The sequence below is a fragment of the Homalodisca vitripennis genome, chromosome 1 (assembly GCF_021130785.1).
Source record: "Homalodisca vitripennis isolate AUS2020 chromosome 1, UT_GWSS_2.1, whole genome shotgun sequence".
In the NCBI taxonomy this organism is placed as follows: Eukaryota; Metazoa; Arthropoda; class Insecta; order Hemiptera; family Cicadellidae; genus Homalodisca; species Homalodisca vitripennis.
In genome coordinates this window covers 48,403,013-48,418,827 of record NC_060207.1, presented here as the reverse complement: position 1 = coordinate 48,418,827, position 15,815 = coordinate 48,403,013, and the positions used below count along the sequence as shown (strand labels likewise).

Genomic DNA, 15,815 nt, shown 5'->3' with positions numbered 1-15,815 from the left:
TCATTGATCGTAGATGTCCATGCATCTGTCGTTAAACAGATGTTTTCCACATTTTTCATTAAACTCAGCTACTTGAAGCTTACATTTGTCGTACGTGGTGGGTATTAGGTTTTTTGAAACCACTTTCCTTGATGGAATTTCAAAAGAAGGGTTTTAAAGCTGTAACGAATTCCCGAAAACCAGAGTCCTCCACAATAGAAAACGGTTGGAAAATCTTTGTAAAAATAGCTTTAGAAACGCAGCTTCTACCTTTTTCCTTTTGGTTGTTATTCATTTTTTTATTTGGTATAAAACTCGATAGAGTGGTTTGTTTAGCACTTCCCTTTGGCTTATCTAATTGATTAGAAGGCAAACTCACCAGGTTGAGGTTCATTTTCAGTTGCCAAAGTTACTAAATGAAGCGGCTGAATCGGTAGGTCCAGTGTTGGTTGTAACATTTCACATCACGATCACTTACACTTGTTGATTTTGAACTTATAAACACTCAAAGTAATTCCGACATGTTTTCTCTCTCAATATGCCTCTTCAAATTGTACGTTGATGTACGGTAGCACATAACCAAGCCACTCAATGTTCACATCTACAGTTTTTAAGGTTAGCATCATATAACTGTAAAATGAGACCAAATTGAACTTGTCTTAGATTTCTGTACTTTTGATGCCATGTTAATTAACTGCACAAAAACCAATCAATACTAGTCATACTCGTAAACCGCACAAAAATATCACTTTTCACTGTATGTCTACGTTTTAGAACTCCTACTGAAACTGAAAACTGGTTTGTTTTGGTTTGTCAACAAGTTGTAGGCCACAGCTGATAGCTCCACAGACGCTCCGAGAGAGTAATTATATGAATATATAAGGTTAGAGCTGGAGCTGTTTCGAGAGTCACGGAGCGCTGCTCCGCTCCGCTCCAGCAGCGGAGCGCTGATTTGAAACAGCTCCAGCTCCAAAGGCACACCTCTACCCAGAGGACGATGATGACACTCATCATTCATTTGTTATCCAGTTATATAATTTATTATTTATTTATACTCTGATTAATGTATGAATTATCCCCGTAATATTATATAAAATGCTAATATTAAAAAATCCGGATTTATAAAATAACCACAACCAAACAAAGAGCAATGTTAAATTATTTGATAAAATATAAACTAAACTAAGCAAAGCAAACAATTTATAAAAATGTAATGTAATTTTGAATCTTGCTTTAATTAAGTTTCATTGTGGACCCCACCAATAAGTCAAGCTGACTTGGTAGGACCATGACTCAGTAAAATCACGTGTTAAAAATAAATAAATAAGTTTTTTGAGTGCAGGCATTTCACAGAGCACAAAAGAGCGCTTGTCTCAGGTATTGGTAATAAAAAGCTGTGATGGGGATAATGCTGCGAAGCGAGGACACATGGAAGGCCGTTTCTGCGTTCGTCCATGTCATCCTTCGTGTGAAACGTGAAGAAGGTTGCCTGACTGACTTAGTTTCCCGGAAAAGTAGCATGGCTCTGGTAGACCTCAAGACATTCAGCCAGACATGAAGTAATCCTAAAAAAGGTTCCCGGTCTGGATCCTCACAGCTCATAAGGGGTTTAGTGGGTATTTCCCCAACACACACACAGGGCGAGTACCACACTCTATGTGTAAATGCATTCCAAAAAAAATTAATAAAATAAAACCATTGGAAATGTGATGAATTGCTGAATATATGATGTCTTTATTTATTCCTTTAAATTAATTCTGATGCCATTGACAGTCACCAAAAAACCAGTGCTGATCAGTTTTTTCATTAATGCCCAAAAACACCTTACTGATTAAAGAAAAATCAATTACAGGGTTAAAGGTTAAAAATGTACATGGTGCATCTACCTGGTCAATGTTCGTGTAGTCGATGGGGAACTGAGAGTTGGCGTCCCGAGGCTTGAGTAGACCGATAACATATGGTGTTGGTGCCTGACACAAGTCCAACATAGTACAGGGTACTATGGGCACCAATGTGTGTTGCCAGTGAAAGGGATAAAGAGAAGCACACAGGCCCTCAATACATGACGACAGCTTGCTGTACAAATATATATCACAGCTTATTAGATTCACATTATTCATTGAATTTCAAAATCTTATATTAAAGAATATAATTAACATAAATTATATCCGGCAACCCACTATTTCATGTTACTCTTATTCGAAAATTTATTTAACACGTTACCTGCCATACTGATGTTGGTTAATTTCCTGTGATTGGCACTTTTTAAATGTGGTGACAGTTTATGAAGGTAGGCAAAAGCAATTTACTTTCAATTTAGTATCCAAGTATGTCATGCCTAACTGTCAGAATCCTGAGGATTATTATTAAGTATTCCTAAATTCAGACGTTCCTTAACCCATTGCGGATCACTGACGAGCTGGGCTCGTCACGCAGCGGCCGGGCCTAACGGCACGGTGACGAGCTCAGGTCGCAAAAGCGGTCTGCTTTTAAATTTCCCTCCAAATAGTTCTTTTAATGTCTGATAGATCGGGCGATCGTCTTCACTTGTCTACTAAGAGTGTTTAACAACGGTCTACGTTTAGAGTTTTCCAAAAGTTTTATAAATATCCTACAGATCGCAGTTGTATGTCGAAGTTGAAAAATCATTCATATGAGTTTACTCTCTGCTTTTTAGCGTTTCTGATTGGGTGTTTTCCTCAGTTGTTATTATAATACTTTTGAGGTTAGTGACACAACTAAACAACGCAGACGTACATGTTGGTGGGTTTAGTCTAGACAATGGCCCGGATGTTGCAATCGATTCGCCCGAGCCGCTTTATTTAGACTATGATTCAGACATCATCCCTGCCACGCCGTAACCTTGCTAGCGTGTTATCGTTCCTACATCACGGATACCCCAGCAGGCCCATGTTCCATCTGAACGAATGCCTTCGCAGCTGAATTTTCTAGTATATAATAGCGAGCGATACGATGTGGCGCACCATTGCTGTTCGTGCGGCCGCTGACCGTGAATTAATTCGCGCCCGCTGGTGCCCGCGCGCCAAAACAATACGATCCGCAATGGGTTAATTGATAGTTGATGAGACAAACAGAAATTCTGATAAAGTTATCTATGAAATACATTTGAATCATAGTAACAGACATTGTGAAAATGGCGATCAACAAATTCAGAGGGAATGACCAAGTTCTTTGGTATTTTGATATTGATGGGCTTAACATCAAATCCTCGATTCACATTGTATTAGTAAAAAAATATATTGTACAAAAACTACGATGCCAACAAAGTCATTAACCGAAACAATTTTCAATTACTGCTCTAATTCTGGCACTTCAATGATAATGATTACATTTTATTTGAGGTTGGATTGCTGAGATCATTACATTATCATAAAGCTCAATGATCTCCTTGTTAACTGTAAGGTTGCAGATAAAGAATGATTGCTGATGAAAGTATGACCCCCTTTAGGGGAAGGCTCTTGTTTAGGTAATAAAGCCCACAAATATGGGATCAAAATGTTTAAACTTTGTGACAAGCATGTGTACACTTTTAAAACTAAGGTTTACATGGGAAAGGCACCAGCGTAAATGATAATGAATTAATGGCAAAGTCTGTTGCCACAGAGCTCATTGAAAACTACTTGTGCAAAGGCCATGTGGTGTATGCTCACAATTATTTAACATCACTTGAGTTGGTGAATGACCTATTATCAAAAGATACACACCTAGTTGGAACACTTCGAACATCAAGGAAAAGCCTAACAGTTGAGGTAATGAAGTTGCAGTCTCTCAAGAAGAAAGATATGACATCACTTGAAAACCTAGATGGTATAGTTGTCTCCAGATAGAAAAATAAACGAGACATGCACACGCTATCCACTCTGCATGGGATTGATTTTGTAGAAATATAAAAAAGACAAACAAAACAGGCCTATTTTAAAACAACAAGTTGTAGATAATTACAACAATGTGGAGATGGTAGTAGATTTATCTAACCATACTGGTGTATGAAGTCCATGAGGTGACAGAGGAGCTGTTAGCAATGATTAACATTGAGAGTGATGGTGTTGTACGTAAGTGGTGTAGAAAGCCAAAGATGTAGACTCATACCCACAAAAATAGCTGAATGCCTTCAGCTTTGACGTTTCTCGAATTGATCTTTGAATTTGAAATTTGGCCGTTCTTTAAACTAAATTGTAAAATATCTTGAAAGAAAACAATTACAGAGCTTAGGCACTAGAAATAAAAGATCTTAAAAAGTGAATACTCAGTAACCAATGTGAGGATAAACGATACTTGTGTAAAATCTGTTCAAGGAAGTACATAAAATGAGGCAAATTATTGTTCTATGTAAGCACATTGCTATAAATTAAGTTACATTATAAATAAATTGTGTATGTTAACATTGTAAATGGTTTATTCTTGAAAAGAAATTTAATTTTATAGTACTGATAGTCTACTTCCAAATAAATAGTATTCTATAATATTTTAAAAACGAACATTGAGCACACAAACAATTACCAGCTATATCTGGTCAGCAGAAATACATGAAAATTGTTGACTTGCAAGCCTGCCTTATTCACTTGTCCACTCACAAAGAACTAGAAAACACCTCTTGGTTCTCTGTATAGTCCATTCTACACAGCATGCTTTCAGTTCGGTTTTAGACCAATACATCATATCAGTAGCCAGTTTCAATCATTACACCACCACCAGCAAAGTACGACCTGGCACAATTCTCTTACCACCATCACTGTGCTGGAAAGATCAAGCTGGTGGCGCAGCTCAAGGTTACTATACAGAAGGTTGTCTCAGTCCGGTAAGGCGTGTGTAGAAAGTAGCCACCGCGGCACTGACGTCACACGCCAACCTGTGCCCGCGCTCTCTCTCTGCTCAAGCCTATTGTTTGGGTCGCTAGAGCCAGTTATTTACCGGTATATTTTGTATTTGTTCTTGGGATACATTATCCTTTAAATCCTTTTTTTACTATTACATTCTACTGCATGACCTAATTGGTGTATTTATGAAGATACATTGATCTCAATATTAACAAAACCAACTTTAATGCACATATTAATTTGTTTTACTGAGAATGTTTTATTCCTTTAAGATGATTGGTTTCTACTTCATTTAATAAAAAGTACGTAGCAAACGGATAGATAAATCAATAATTATCAAAATCTCGTGCTTTATTAGAAAATTTCTACAATCAGTATCATAGACTTATGTTAACACTTTCAAGTCGTGAGTTTTTTATATTTCTTTGAAGTTTTCCTGTCTTCACTCACTAGGTTCTTTCTTTCAAGAGTCATTTTTTCGTTTAGAAACTTCATTCTAATGGTCCTTTGTTTTATGAATACTCTGGCGACCTCTTCCGGAATACAAAGGTATTTCTGGAAAACTGACATTGTCATTCGTTTTACGACGCCTGAAAAAAAACCTTTTGTAGTTATAACAGAACTTTATAAAATACATTTCAACGGGGTTTTCGGTTGAATTTAAATTATATTGCATACTAATAGAGGCATCTGTATTTGCTAGCTTGAAAATGGTGAGAAATATTTAGAATATAAATATACATTGAAATAATATTAAAGCTGGAGCTGTGAAGAAGTTTGCATACTTTAACTTACTGTAATACATTTATTTGATGTCAATACTCCAAATCAAAGATGATTTAGAATGTATCTATATAATGAACAATAAAACTGGAAACAACAATGATACCTACATAAACAAAATTTTAATATATTCTTATTTTTCTTTACGTTTAAGTAGTATATATCCTAAATAAAACAAATATAGCCGTCCATTTGAAGCCATACAACTAAAGCATTTGAAATATCTCAATTTAAATGTAAATAACACTATAACTTGCTGTAGCTCTTTATTTTATGTAACAAAATTACTACGCCTGCAAATAACATACCATCAAAAAATTGTATTATTCAATATTTTTCAATTTAAAAAATAAGTTACAAACAAGCAAACCTATTTTATTCATAAATACAGTTTCGCTCAGCGCATTCAAAGAAATGAACACTACAAAAGCCTACTTGTTTCTATGAAATATTACCAATACGCACCTGGTTCTTTGGAAAAGTATTTTTTTATGAAATGATTCAAATTCTTCATTCATCCACTTTGCTTGATTGAGCCATTCTGGTGATTGATGAGTCAATCCTGCATATGATAAATGTTTAATCCATGAATCATTCATGCCGTTTCAGGAAATTTTACGTTCTCTTCATCTTGAACTGTCGTAAGATATGGGTAACTTGTTTTTACTTCTTGGCCACCCATCCTGAAAGATACTCCAAGGCATCATTCTTACAATCAACGGAGTGGTTGCTTGGTCCTAGTGTACATGGAAGTTTATCTTGTGTCATCTCCACTGAAGATTGGCCTGTTCGAAGCAAGGGCATGTAGTTTCGATCACGTTAAGTTTACTCCTGCTACGTGCAATACTTTACTAACGATTGTTTCTGACGTGTCTTCGTTGTTGTTAGTGTTAGTATTTTGCTGTAATATGCCTTGAGTTTTACCAAGAATGATCATCCGCAGACGGTATATGGCATCTAATGGGGTAGGATGATCGTTTAGTCCTTCTCTCGTTCTAATCTGAGAGAATAGATTCTCTAAACAGTCTTGGTTAAGCCTATGAGTGAGAATGTATTTAATGTCGTACGATGTTTTGAGATCTTTTAACAACTCTTTTAGTGACATGATAGATATAATGCACCCCTTTTGAAACAACTGTAAGGACTTTTTCCCACAGCATCTCATTGTTGTCACCGTTTTCAACATTTCGTCTAATATTTCATTTTGTTTGACCAAGTCTTGTCCATACCCTCTTTGAGAGGACTCTCCAAATTGTTGGGGACTGTAGGAGTTCATCAAGTCAAACCATTTATTCACAAGCTCAATGAAACTGCTTGTGGATTGTGCAACTTCGTCATTTCTTAAGTAATGTCTCAAGGCTGTTGCCGTTGTGTGAGACATTAGTTCACTAGCTTTCCGCACATTTTGACGCTCAGCTTTTTGAACAGTTAAATGCGCTGTCGTTAGTTTATGACATACTTTTAAATCCTCATTTACTTTCATATCTAGAATTGTATAAACTGGCTCTTTTTGAACAAATTGATCATTAGAAAGTTCAAAACCAGTATCTAAAAACCAGTTGCGAATTAGTTTCAAAACATGAGGAGCGTCTGCAAATAAGTATACCTTTTCGTTGGAGGAGGGGTTAGGAACAAAATATGTCTTTTTGGTAGTTATATCTAGCTGTTTCCACAATCCTACATTTTCACCTCCCATGTCACTTACACAAGCTTTTACGGGTATAGCCTGTTTCTTTTAATTTCATAATTATTGTCGATAGAGTCTCTTTAGTAACTTGTGTGTCGAACTTAACGTAAAGGGGTTGCTTCCAGTTTGCAAAAAGTCCTCGAGCTGAAACAACTTGCATTTGACTGTGCGGACCCACAATTTGGTCGTTCTTGGAGTCGTACTCCATAACTTTTTTGACTTTTATTTCGTCAAATTGCAAAATAATCACATGCTCGTGCTCTTTAAATGAAGAGCTAGCTACTTCGAGATATTTTAACACTGAAACAAACAGCCCTTGATCAATTACAAAACGTGAAGCCCAACGTTGAAGCGTTGAAAGTCCTGGGAGGGGAATTTTCATCTTTCTTTTTATAAACAAATAACATCTCTTACTAAGGAACCTTAGAGTAAAAGCCAACGAGATTTCATCACTTGTCCAAGCTCCTTGTTTTTTCATGCTAAGCAATAAATCAATTTGATTTTTTGTTAAAATTGATTTGAGCACCTTATGGGCTTTATTGGTTCCTGCTGTAAGCTTATTGTTTTTCTTTTTAGATTATGGTTGTCTTTTTTAAGTTTTTTTATTTCACGACAATCTAAATCAATTTTACTTTGCAACAAAGCGATTTTTTCTTTAAGTTCACTGTTTTCTTTTAACAGGGTATCATTCATATCCGGAGCTTCTAAACTGGCTTCATTTTCAGTAGATTCATTATTTAAAATACATTCTACAATCTTTTTGGAATCCCTGCTCTTAATGCGTTTGTCTCGTTCGCTAGAAATAATTTTATATTGTTGAATGCTATATAGCAGTTTCAGAGCATGAAAACAGTGTAGGCACAGCATTTGGCTTTAATAATTTCTTAGGGGCTAAATTTAAAAGTTCTGCTTTTAAATCACGTTCATAACACTCACTTGTGAAATGATCAGAACAAATAACAGAAGTAAGAGGATTAAAATATTTATCCGCCCGTTTACAAAAATGTGCCCACTGTTTTGACAATGACTGATCTTTACGAAATCTGTGATAAAATACCTTATTACTTTCTTCTGACAACTTATGTGTTTTAACGCGGCTGTTGTTACAAACTGCTACTGTACACCGTTCCCCAGGCATCTCACACACTTAAATCATCCAAACTTTTACAAAACGTGGTCACTAATAATGATAATAAATACATTAAACTGGTTAATCGTAGAGCGTCTGAGCGAACACATGTTAGCGGCACTTGACAGCGGCTAGTGTAGGTGGGGGAGGTCTGAGTGTGACGTGATGCGCCAAGTGTGTGCGCACGTGACTGAGGCAACCTTCTGTATAGTAACCTTGGGCGCAGCTAACGTGTTAACACATTTACTGCTATTGTACAGTGAGGGAGATCGGCTACTCTTGATATGGCTCTGGATCAGCATTTACCGCAATCAAAGTGGTAATATAAATTTAAAGGCAGAAACAACAATTTTCATTAGCTAGTTGAATTGAGAGGAGATCTAAGGTGAATGAAAGAGCAAATAAAGTAATAATCTGGTTGTTGTTTCTATGTCAACATAACTAAAAGCATGGCATCATACGAAAACTGTTAAGCATTCCTAACCATTTAGAGTACTCTGACTATCTCAATAATCTCAAAAAGATGTCAGAAATTGATTTTGGTGCCTAAAATAGTTTGGGTTTCTCAAAAAACTTTGTGTGTGTGATGAAACAATACCTGATAGAGTAGCTGAGTAGGATAACTTTCCTCTCCAGCAGGAGAGTGACAAACAGCTGCAGGAAAACAGAAAACCGGACAAGGTTTAGTAACTTGGCGATATCAGTCTCCTCTTGCCTGGGATCCTGTCTCCTCTGTAGAATTTCCATCCTGTAAAATAAATTCATAGGCAAAATGAAAATTTAATACTGAGATTATAAATTGAAGCTAAAAAATGTATACCTACATCAGAGCATAATAATTTGGACATAAAATCTGGATTTAAAGTCTAGATCTGGAGTAAATAAATATGGTACTGTACTGTATTGCTTTTGTTTAAACTTACTGAGCACTATGGATATGAATTGTACACAAATTGTGTGTTGGGTAGTGACAGGAGGGGAGGTGATGGTAGGAACATTGTATTTGTTTACTTACGCATAATATTTCATTTAAAGGTGAGATAGAAACAGTAGAATAGGATGAGGATGAGAGTGAAAGTGAAATTCAAGAAGCACGATCAACACATTCTGAAACATTTATGACAGCAGACACACCAATGTCACAGCTTGACCAGTGAGAGCATAACAACCCTGCATATTTTTCTTAAACAAATTAGGGGTTTAGGCAGCAACAAATACTGACTACTGCAATAAAAAAATCAAATGATTTTTTTTAAATAGTTCGATCACTGAGTAGACTATTTGTTTAGTGGCATTATTACTCCTGTACATAAATGTAGTTTCTTGTAACAAAGGATAGATATGCTTCTCATATTACAACTTAACCATTACAAGAATGAGGCAAATAATGTGTTACCATAATAAAAATACACATTAAAATTACACTACATTAATGGTTTTATTTATGTTCCACTGCTCATTAACAATTGGAGTGAATTATGGCCGATTTTAACAAGGTGTTTTGGCATTTTATGAGTTAACTTCAAAAATCCAAAACATGTAATAGTTCTGAAAATGTTTGGTCCCAATTACTCTAGATTATTGACCCACTACTGTATCTACAACATAATAATACACAAGTATATATTTTATACTAATGATTTATTATAATTTGTAGCTTAAATTTGTTTTTTATATAACAGTTAATTAGTTCAAAATATATATTTTATGTAATTATGTGACACTATTTGAGGTAATTTTTATATTTTAATAAATAAAGAGTGGTTCACTTGACTTGATAAATGGTACTATTATTACCACTGAAAGAAACAAACAAATGCTCACTTCTCATTTGTGGAAGGATTGATGATTGTGAGGCTCTGTCCTGGGGCAGGGAAGGGGCACTCGTAGAGTTGTTGGATAAATTTGGACAACACCAGCTCTGGCTGTCCATGTCTTGACTCCAGCTCAGCCAACACCTGCCACACACAACAGCTGTGACTGGTACACAAAACACCACCATTCTATTCTAACTGTGGATTGATCTGGCTGAGACTGACCTGCCCGAAATAGTGGTTGGCCTTGTAGGGGGTTACGATGCAATAGGCTAGAGGCAAGCAGATGGGTGCTCCCTCGGGCTGTACCCTGCGACAGTAGCCATACTTGCGGGTACCGCTTGAGTGGGTGATCACAATACAGTAGCTACTGGCTCCACTCTCATCCGAACAAGCTTGTGGCGGCCAGTCGCTGGCATCAGGAAAACACAGCTGCTCTATTCCCCGAGGTACTTCTGCCTACACCATAATTTTTAGTTAAAATTTAAGATAGAAAGAAGAGATAATTATTTATAATTGAGAAGTTTAATTTTTGTATAATGATAATACAATTGTTATAATACTAGCAGTTATCCACAGCATCGCATGCTATTTTGTGAGTTTTGCACTTGTACGAGCACTTCTGGTTCCAGTGGATTAAATTTCCGATACTATGTTGAACTTTACCTTCTTGTCACAATAAAAAAAATGAGTAAAAAAGTGTATACTTATATGGCCATTGTAATTTCAGGTCCTAGTATTTTTTGTTCCATAGTCGATTTTGCCTTTATCCTGATCAAGAAAAATACATTCATACACAGCTTTGAGAAGCCTACTTCTGTCAAAAGACAACAAATATAGGTTTACATCAGTTTTTAAACATGTAGTAAAAATTAGACTACTTTGTCTTTCATATCTGCACTGCTACCAGCTACCCGCTGCTTTGCATGAAATTTAGTAGGCCTTGCCATGTGTGAATTATATTTCCGACGCCAATGTTGAGTTTGCCTTGTTCACACAATTAAGATAATATGTAAAAAATGTATATTAATGGCCATTGTGATTTACCTCGGTCTTAGTATTTCTTGTGCCATAGTTGATTTGGCATTGTTTCCCCGACGGAGAAAACATATATACATACACAGTTCTGAGGAGGCTATGTATCACTGCAAATGAGCACATCAATTTCAAGAACAGCTGATTTAGATTCTCACTTATAAAGACTCACCTTTTGGAGTATACTTTTCCTATGCTTTGCTGGCATCTTTTTTTATCAGCAGTGTTGTGTGACTGCAATGTGTCCACCCATGTACAACATGGAGTGTGTAAAGGATACAAGAAGCTACTGCTTTACATAGATACAACTATAGTGTTCAGCATAGTTTTTTCAAGTAACCATTAAAAATACCTTTGCACTAAGGTTAGTTGTACTTTATTGGCTTGGCAATTAAGAGAGACATGCTATAAAGGCAAGATTGTTCAACATTATAGTTAGACAAAGATGACTTACGTCCTCAGGATATTTGTCTTTGATGTACGGCACTTTACATCGAGCTGGGTTGAGATCAAGACCTATGAGTAACAGGTATTCAAACAATCGAGGGAAACTAACAGAAGGTCGATGGAAGGACTTAGCACGGCTGCAGACCCTCTTTAGGTATGTCTTACGTTCTGCCGTTCTTTGCTGCCTCTCTTTCTGGGCCTCTTCTGCAAAAAAACAAATGAACTGATAACACAAATTTAAAAAAATAAAAAAGTGCAATAATTGTTTAGGACAGTTTTATAAAGGGACAACCTGATATATTCTCTTTTTTTAACTCATTGGGGGAGACACGTGTTGGTTACAAGTTGTTATGTCAGGACCGAATACTGAGTCACATGCCAGTTATGCGGTCTGCATTTATTGTTACTTTTCCGTTTTTCCACTAGATATCATCGGGATGTTTCCTAAGAGTTTTTAGATGCAACACCTAACCAGATTATTTCATTTTCACAAGTACAGCTAACCTGATTTTTTTAATTGTAATTGTTTGTCATCAGCTAGCAGCTCAGGTGTACAGTGTATTGTCTGATAGTTTATTTATACTACATAGTCGTATAAAGATGGATTATCAAAACTTGAAGTAATCCTTGATTATGGAGTTGATAAGGTTTTTTGGAGTGGCTAAGAATATAATTCAAGTGATATGATGGATGTAAGGATGTGTGAACAACACCAAATGCCAGTGCACCTTAGTTTGTCACGCAAAATTGTTAAAAGGTTTTTTTTTATAATTTAGTAAATTACTAAAGAAAGAAAAATGAAAAATGTAAATATTTATTACATATGTAGTATAGAAAGAGTTTAGGTTTTTTTTAATGCAGTGTTGTGATCTATAAATCTTGCTGTATAACAAAATAGTAACTGACTTCAGACTAGAATAATTGAAGAACTAATCAATGAAGTGAATAAAAAGTAGCCATTTCTAATGCTTAACTTTTTTAAAGTTATGACTAAGTTTGATTTGAATAAAAAGGTAGTAACTACCCCCTAATTTTAGCTTATATTTCTACTCAACTCAATTCATTTATTGTCATAATACATAAAAAGGCATGGAAAATCGTCAAGGTATGTCTATGTACAATGTGGTATATAAACGTAATAAATAAAAACAGAATTACCCATGTAAATAAAATAAGGTACACTAATTATGTAGGCCTACATTTTGTTTCTCTTCTAGATATTCTCGAATACAATAGTACTCTTTTAGAATAAAGAACTTTTTAAGTTTATTCAGGAATTTCCTGTCATCAGCAACACTTTTCAAGTAAAGAGGAAAAGAGTTAAAAAGACAAATGCAGGCATAAAAGCTGATTTTGAAATTATTTTGTTTTGTGGTGAAGTAAAATAAGGTCATTTCTAATCCTTAAATGGTAGGCCTAATTATGATTGACATTGTTGGTGACAGTGAAATTTTGTGGATACTTTTTGTAAAAGGAAAGACATTGAAAAATATAAATAGACGGAAAGGTCAGAATATTGTTTTGGTGAAAGACATTTTTACAGTACTGCACAGGACTTAATTAGAAAATGATCCTTATAGCTCTTTTTTTATGGCGGAAGATGTATTGAGTTTTGCAGTTCCCCATATAGGCAATCCATAGCCTATATGGGGCCTATATTTTTTGATAAGGATAAAAGCATCCATAATAGGTGAGTAAAAGAATTTCCTCTCTAGCAAAACGAGACAATCTGTACATTAAAAACAAGCCGTTGCTTAATTTTATTTTAAGATTAGCATTTCTCTGAATGGGCTAGATACTACTGAAGAGTAGTTGGTAGTTCTTCGGTCTTATTGTAGGCTATCTTATCATTTTTAAACTTTTAGTTGAGCACACTTAATTTTTCTTGAAACTTGTTAGTATGTAAGAGATTGTCTTTTTATGTACGTCAGATATGAATTTTTTTTAATATATATGAATAATATACTACAATAATAATATACTACAGTTTAATAATTAAAATGTTAATAATTATGCCCATGGTTGTTGTAAACAACAAATACAACTCTTAGTTCTAATGCTTGAGATAATATTAAATTATTCATTTAATAAAAACTTATATTTCCTCCTAATGTTAAATCTGCTGGAGCTTAGAAAAAACATTTTACTGATTAGAGTGGGAATATGTGTGTAATCTAAACAGGGTTTTTACTCGAAAAGCAATGAAATATCGTCCTCCACTGAAAGAAATAGATTATAATTTGTAGTGGCAAACAAAAAATTATTTCAGTTCTGGTTTGTACTAGTGGTAGATCTGATGTATGCAAAAAAGCAAAAGTTAGTTGTATCTCGACTTAAAAATGTAACTATCTACTACAATCTACTTTGGTTCTGGATTGGATGTTACTATTATTTCAAATAAGCTCTTATGTATTCACCTCACAAATAGTTATTGCTAAGTCTAGATAGTAGGTAGGAGATTCTAATTTTTATACACTTCGTCCAATGGTGTGTATTTCAAATTTGCTTTATTCTAAGTAAGAATTTTTAGATATGTATAGTTACTTCTGAAAATATAGTTACTTCTGTATATTTTTTTAATGTCAATTACTGCATATTAACATTGCTATTTACATAATGATATATGTATAGAGACATTTTAAGTACCGTAGTCTAAAGTATCTGAGTGAATATATTTGCTGAGTCAAAGGAAACAGCAACGCATTCATTGTAATTTACATTATTTGTATTTTAATATTAGAATGATTCAGAGATTTTGTTCTATGTGTACATACAGACAGTAAAAGATTTCCTTCCTATCTATCCTATTGTAGGCCATTAGATTTCATATAACCAAGCAGAAACAGGAGTAACAAGGAGGAAAGTTACTCTGACCAGAGTACTACTATCACAAGAAAGGTATTTCTGAAAATGAAACATTACCAAATTGACCTGGCAGTGGTAGGGAGTTGAATTGACAAAAATGCTACTACAATGCTGAAAAACTACAAGCAATGTAATGCTTTGATTTCTCCACAACATATCAAGTGGGAAAAACTAATTGGAATAAAAATTTTGCCAGATTTTTTTAGTTCAGTCAGGAGATCAAATTCTTTCAACTTCACATTAACTATCCATCTGCCAATAAAAAACCTCTGTTGCAGCTAATATTCAGTTGATCTGCAGACAACTAAAAGTACACCCTTTATAAACAAATACTGTCATTTTAGTATTTTTTGTTTAAAGCGATAAGATGTTCAATGAGAAAATAATTACTTCGTCTTTATATAATTATTTTGGTGTTGTTATCTTCCTTAAAGAAATAACTGTAAACCGCCAATGACAATAAAACCCCTACTACATCACATTTTATAGATTTCAAAAAAAATTATAGAAATTGTACTGTTGGTAACTAATGCTAATTTGTAATCAAATAAATAATTAAAGCAATTACAGTAATTTTCAATTGTAAAAATCATAAAAATATAAAGTTGACTAATGACATTTGTCAGCAATTAGTAATAAATCAAGTACCAAGTACCCTATTTCACTGTAAAGATACAAGGGTCATTCGGAAAGTAAGTTACTGAAGCATATGATCACCAAATGAATGGGGATAGTGGAGCGATCTGAGTGGCAATGTGAAGATTTGTTCAGTTCGCATCTGGCAGTGTCACTTTGAAGTTCACTACGCTCTTTTAAGGGAAATAAACTAGTGTTCAAAATGGCTGTCTCAATCACATCTCCTGCCAAAGAGATGGGAATAGTACAGCGATCTGAGTGGCACTGTGTAGTTTTGTTCAGTTCTCATCTGGCAGTGTCATCATGAAGTTCACTACGCTATTGCTAAGGAATTAAACTAGTGTCAACTGTTTTGTGAAGAACATACTAATTTTCATTACGAAAAGTGTAACTGGCCACGGTTACCGATGACCTCATCGAGCAACTCAATATAAGGTTAGGGAAAATCAAATGCTCACAATCACAGAACTTTCAAATTATTGTCTGTAGATATCAAGAACTTATGTGAATTAAACTGTAACTGACAAACAAACAAAGAGAATGTGATCAGCTCTAAGTTTCTTATGTCAATGTTCAACAGTAAAGACAATCAATGGAGCTCA

At 34.9% G+C, this 15,815-nt stretch overlaps 1 protein-coding gene across 2 annotated transcripts in view; it reads right to left on the bottom strand.

Moving 5' to 3' along the window:
• LOC124360985 (DENN domain-containing protein 2B-like) overlaps positions 1–15,815 on the bottom strand; it is a 90,349-nt gene that overhangs the window by 30,791 nt on the left and 43,743 nt on the right. For both annotated transcript variants that reach the window (XM_046815023.1, XM_046815027.1), the window contains exons 4-8: positions 11,720–11,916; positions 10,456–10,689; positions 10,241–10,374; positions 9,015–9,164; positions 1,866–2,055 (exon numbers count right to left, since the gene is read on the bottom strand). In XM_046815023.1, coding sequence (XP_046670979.1) covers positions 1,866–2,055; positions 9,015–9,164; positions 10,241–10,374; positions 10,456–10,689; positions 11,720–11,916 — 905 coding nt within the window. The remainder of the gene's footprint in view (positions 1–1,865; positions 2,056–9,014; positions 9,165–10,240; positions 10,375–10,455; positions 10,690–11,719; positions 11,917–15,815) is intronic.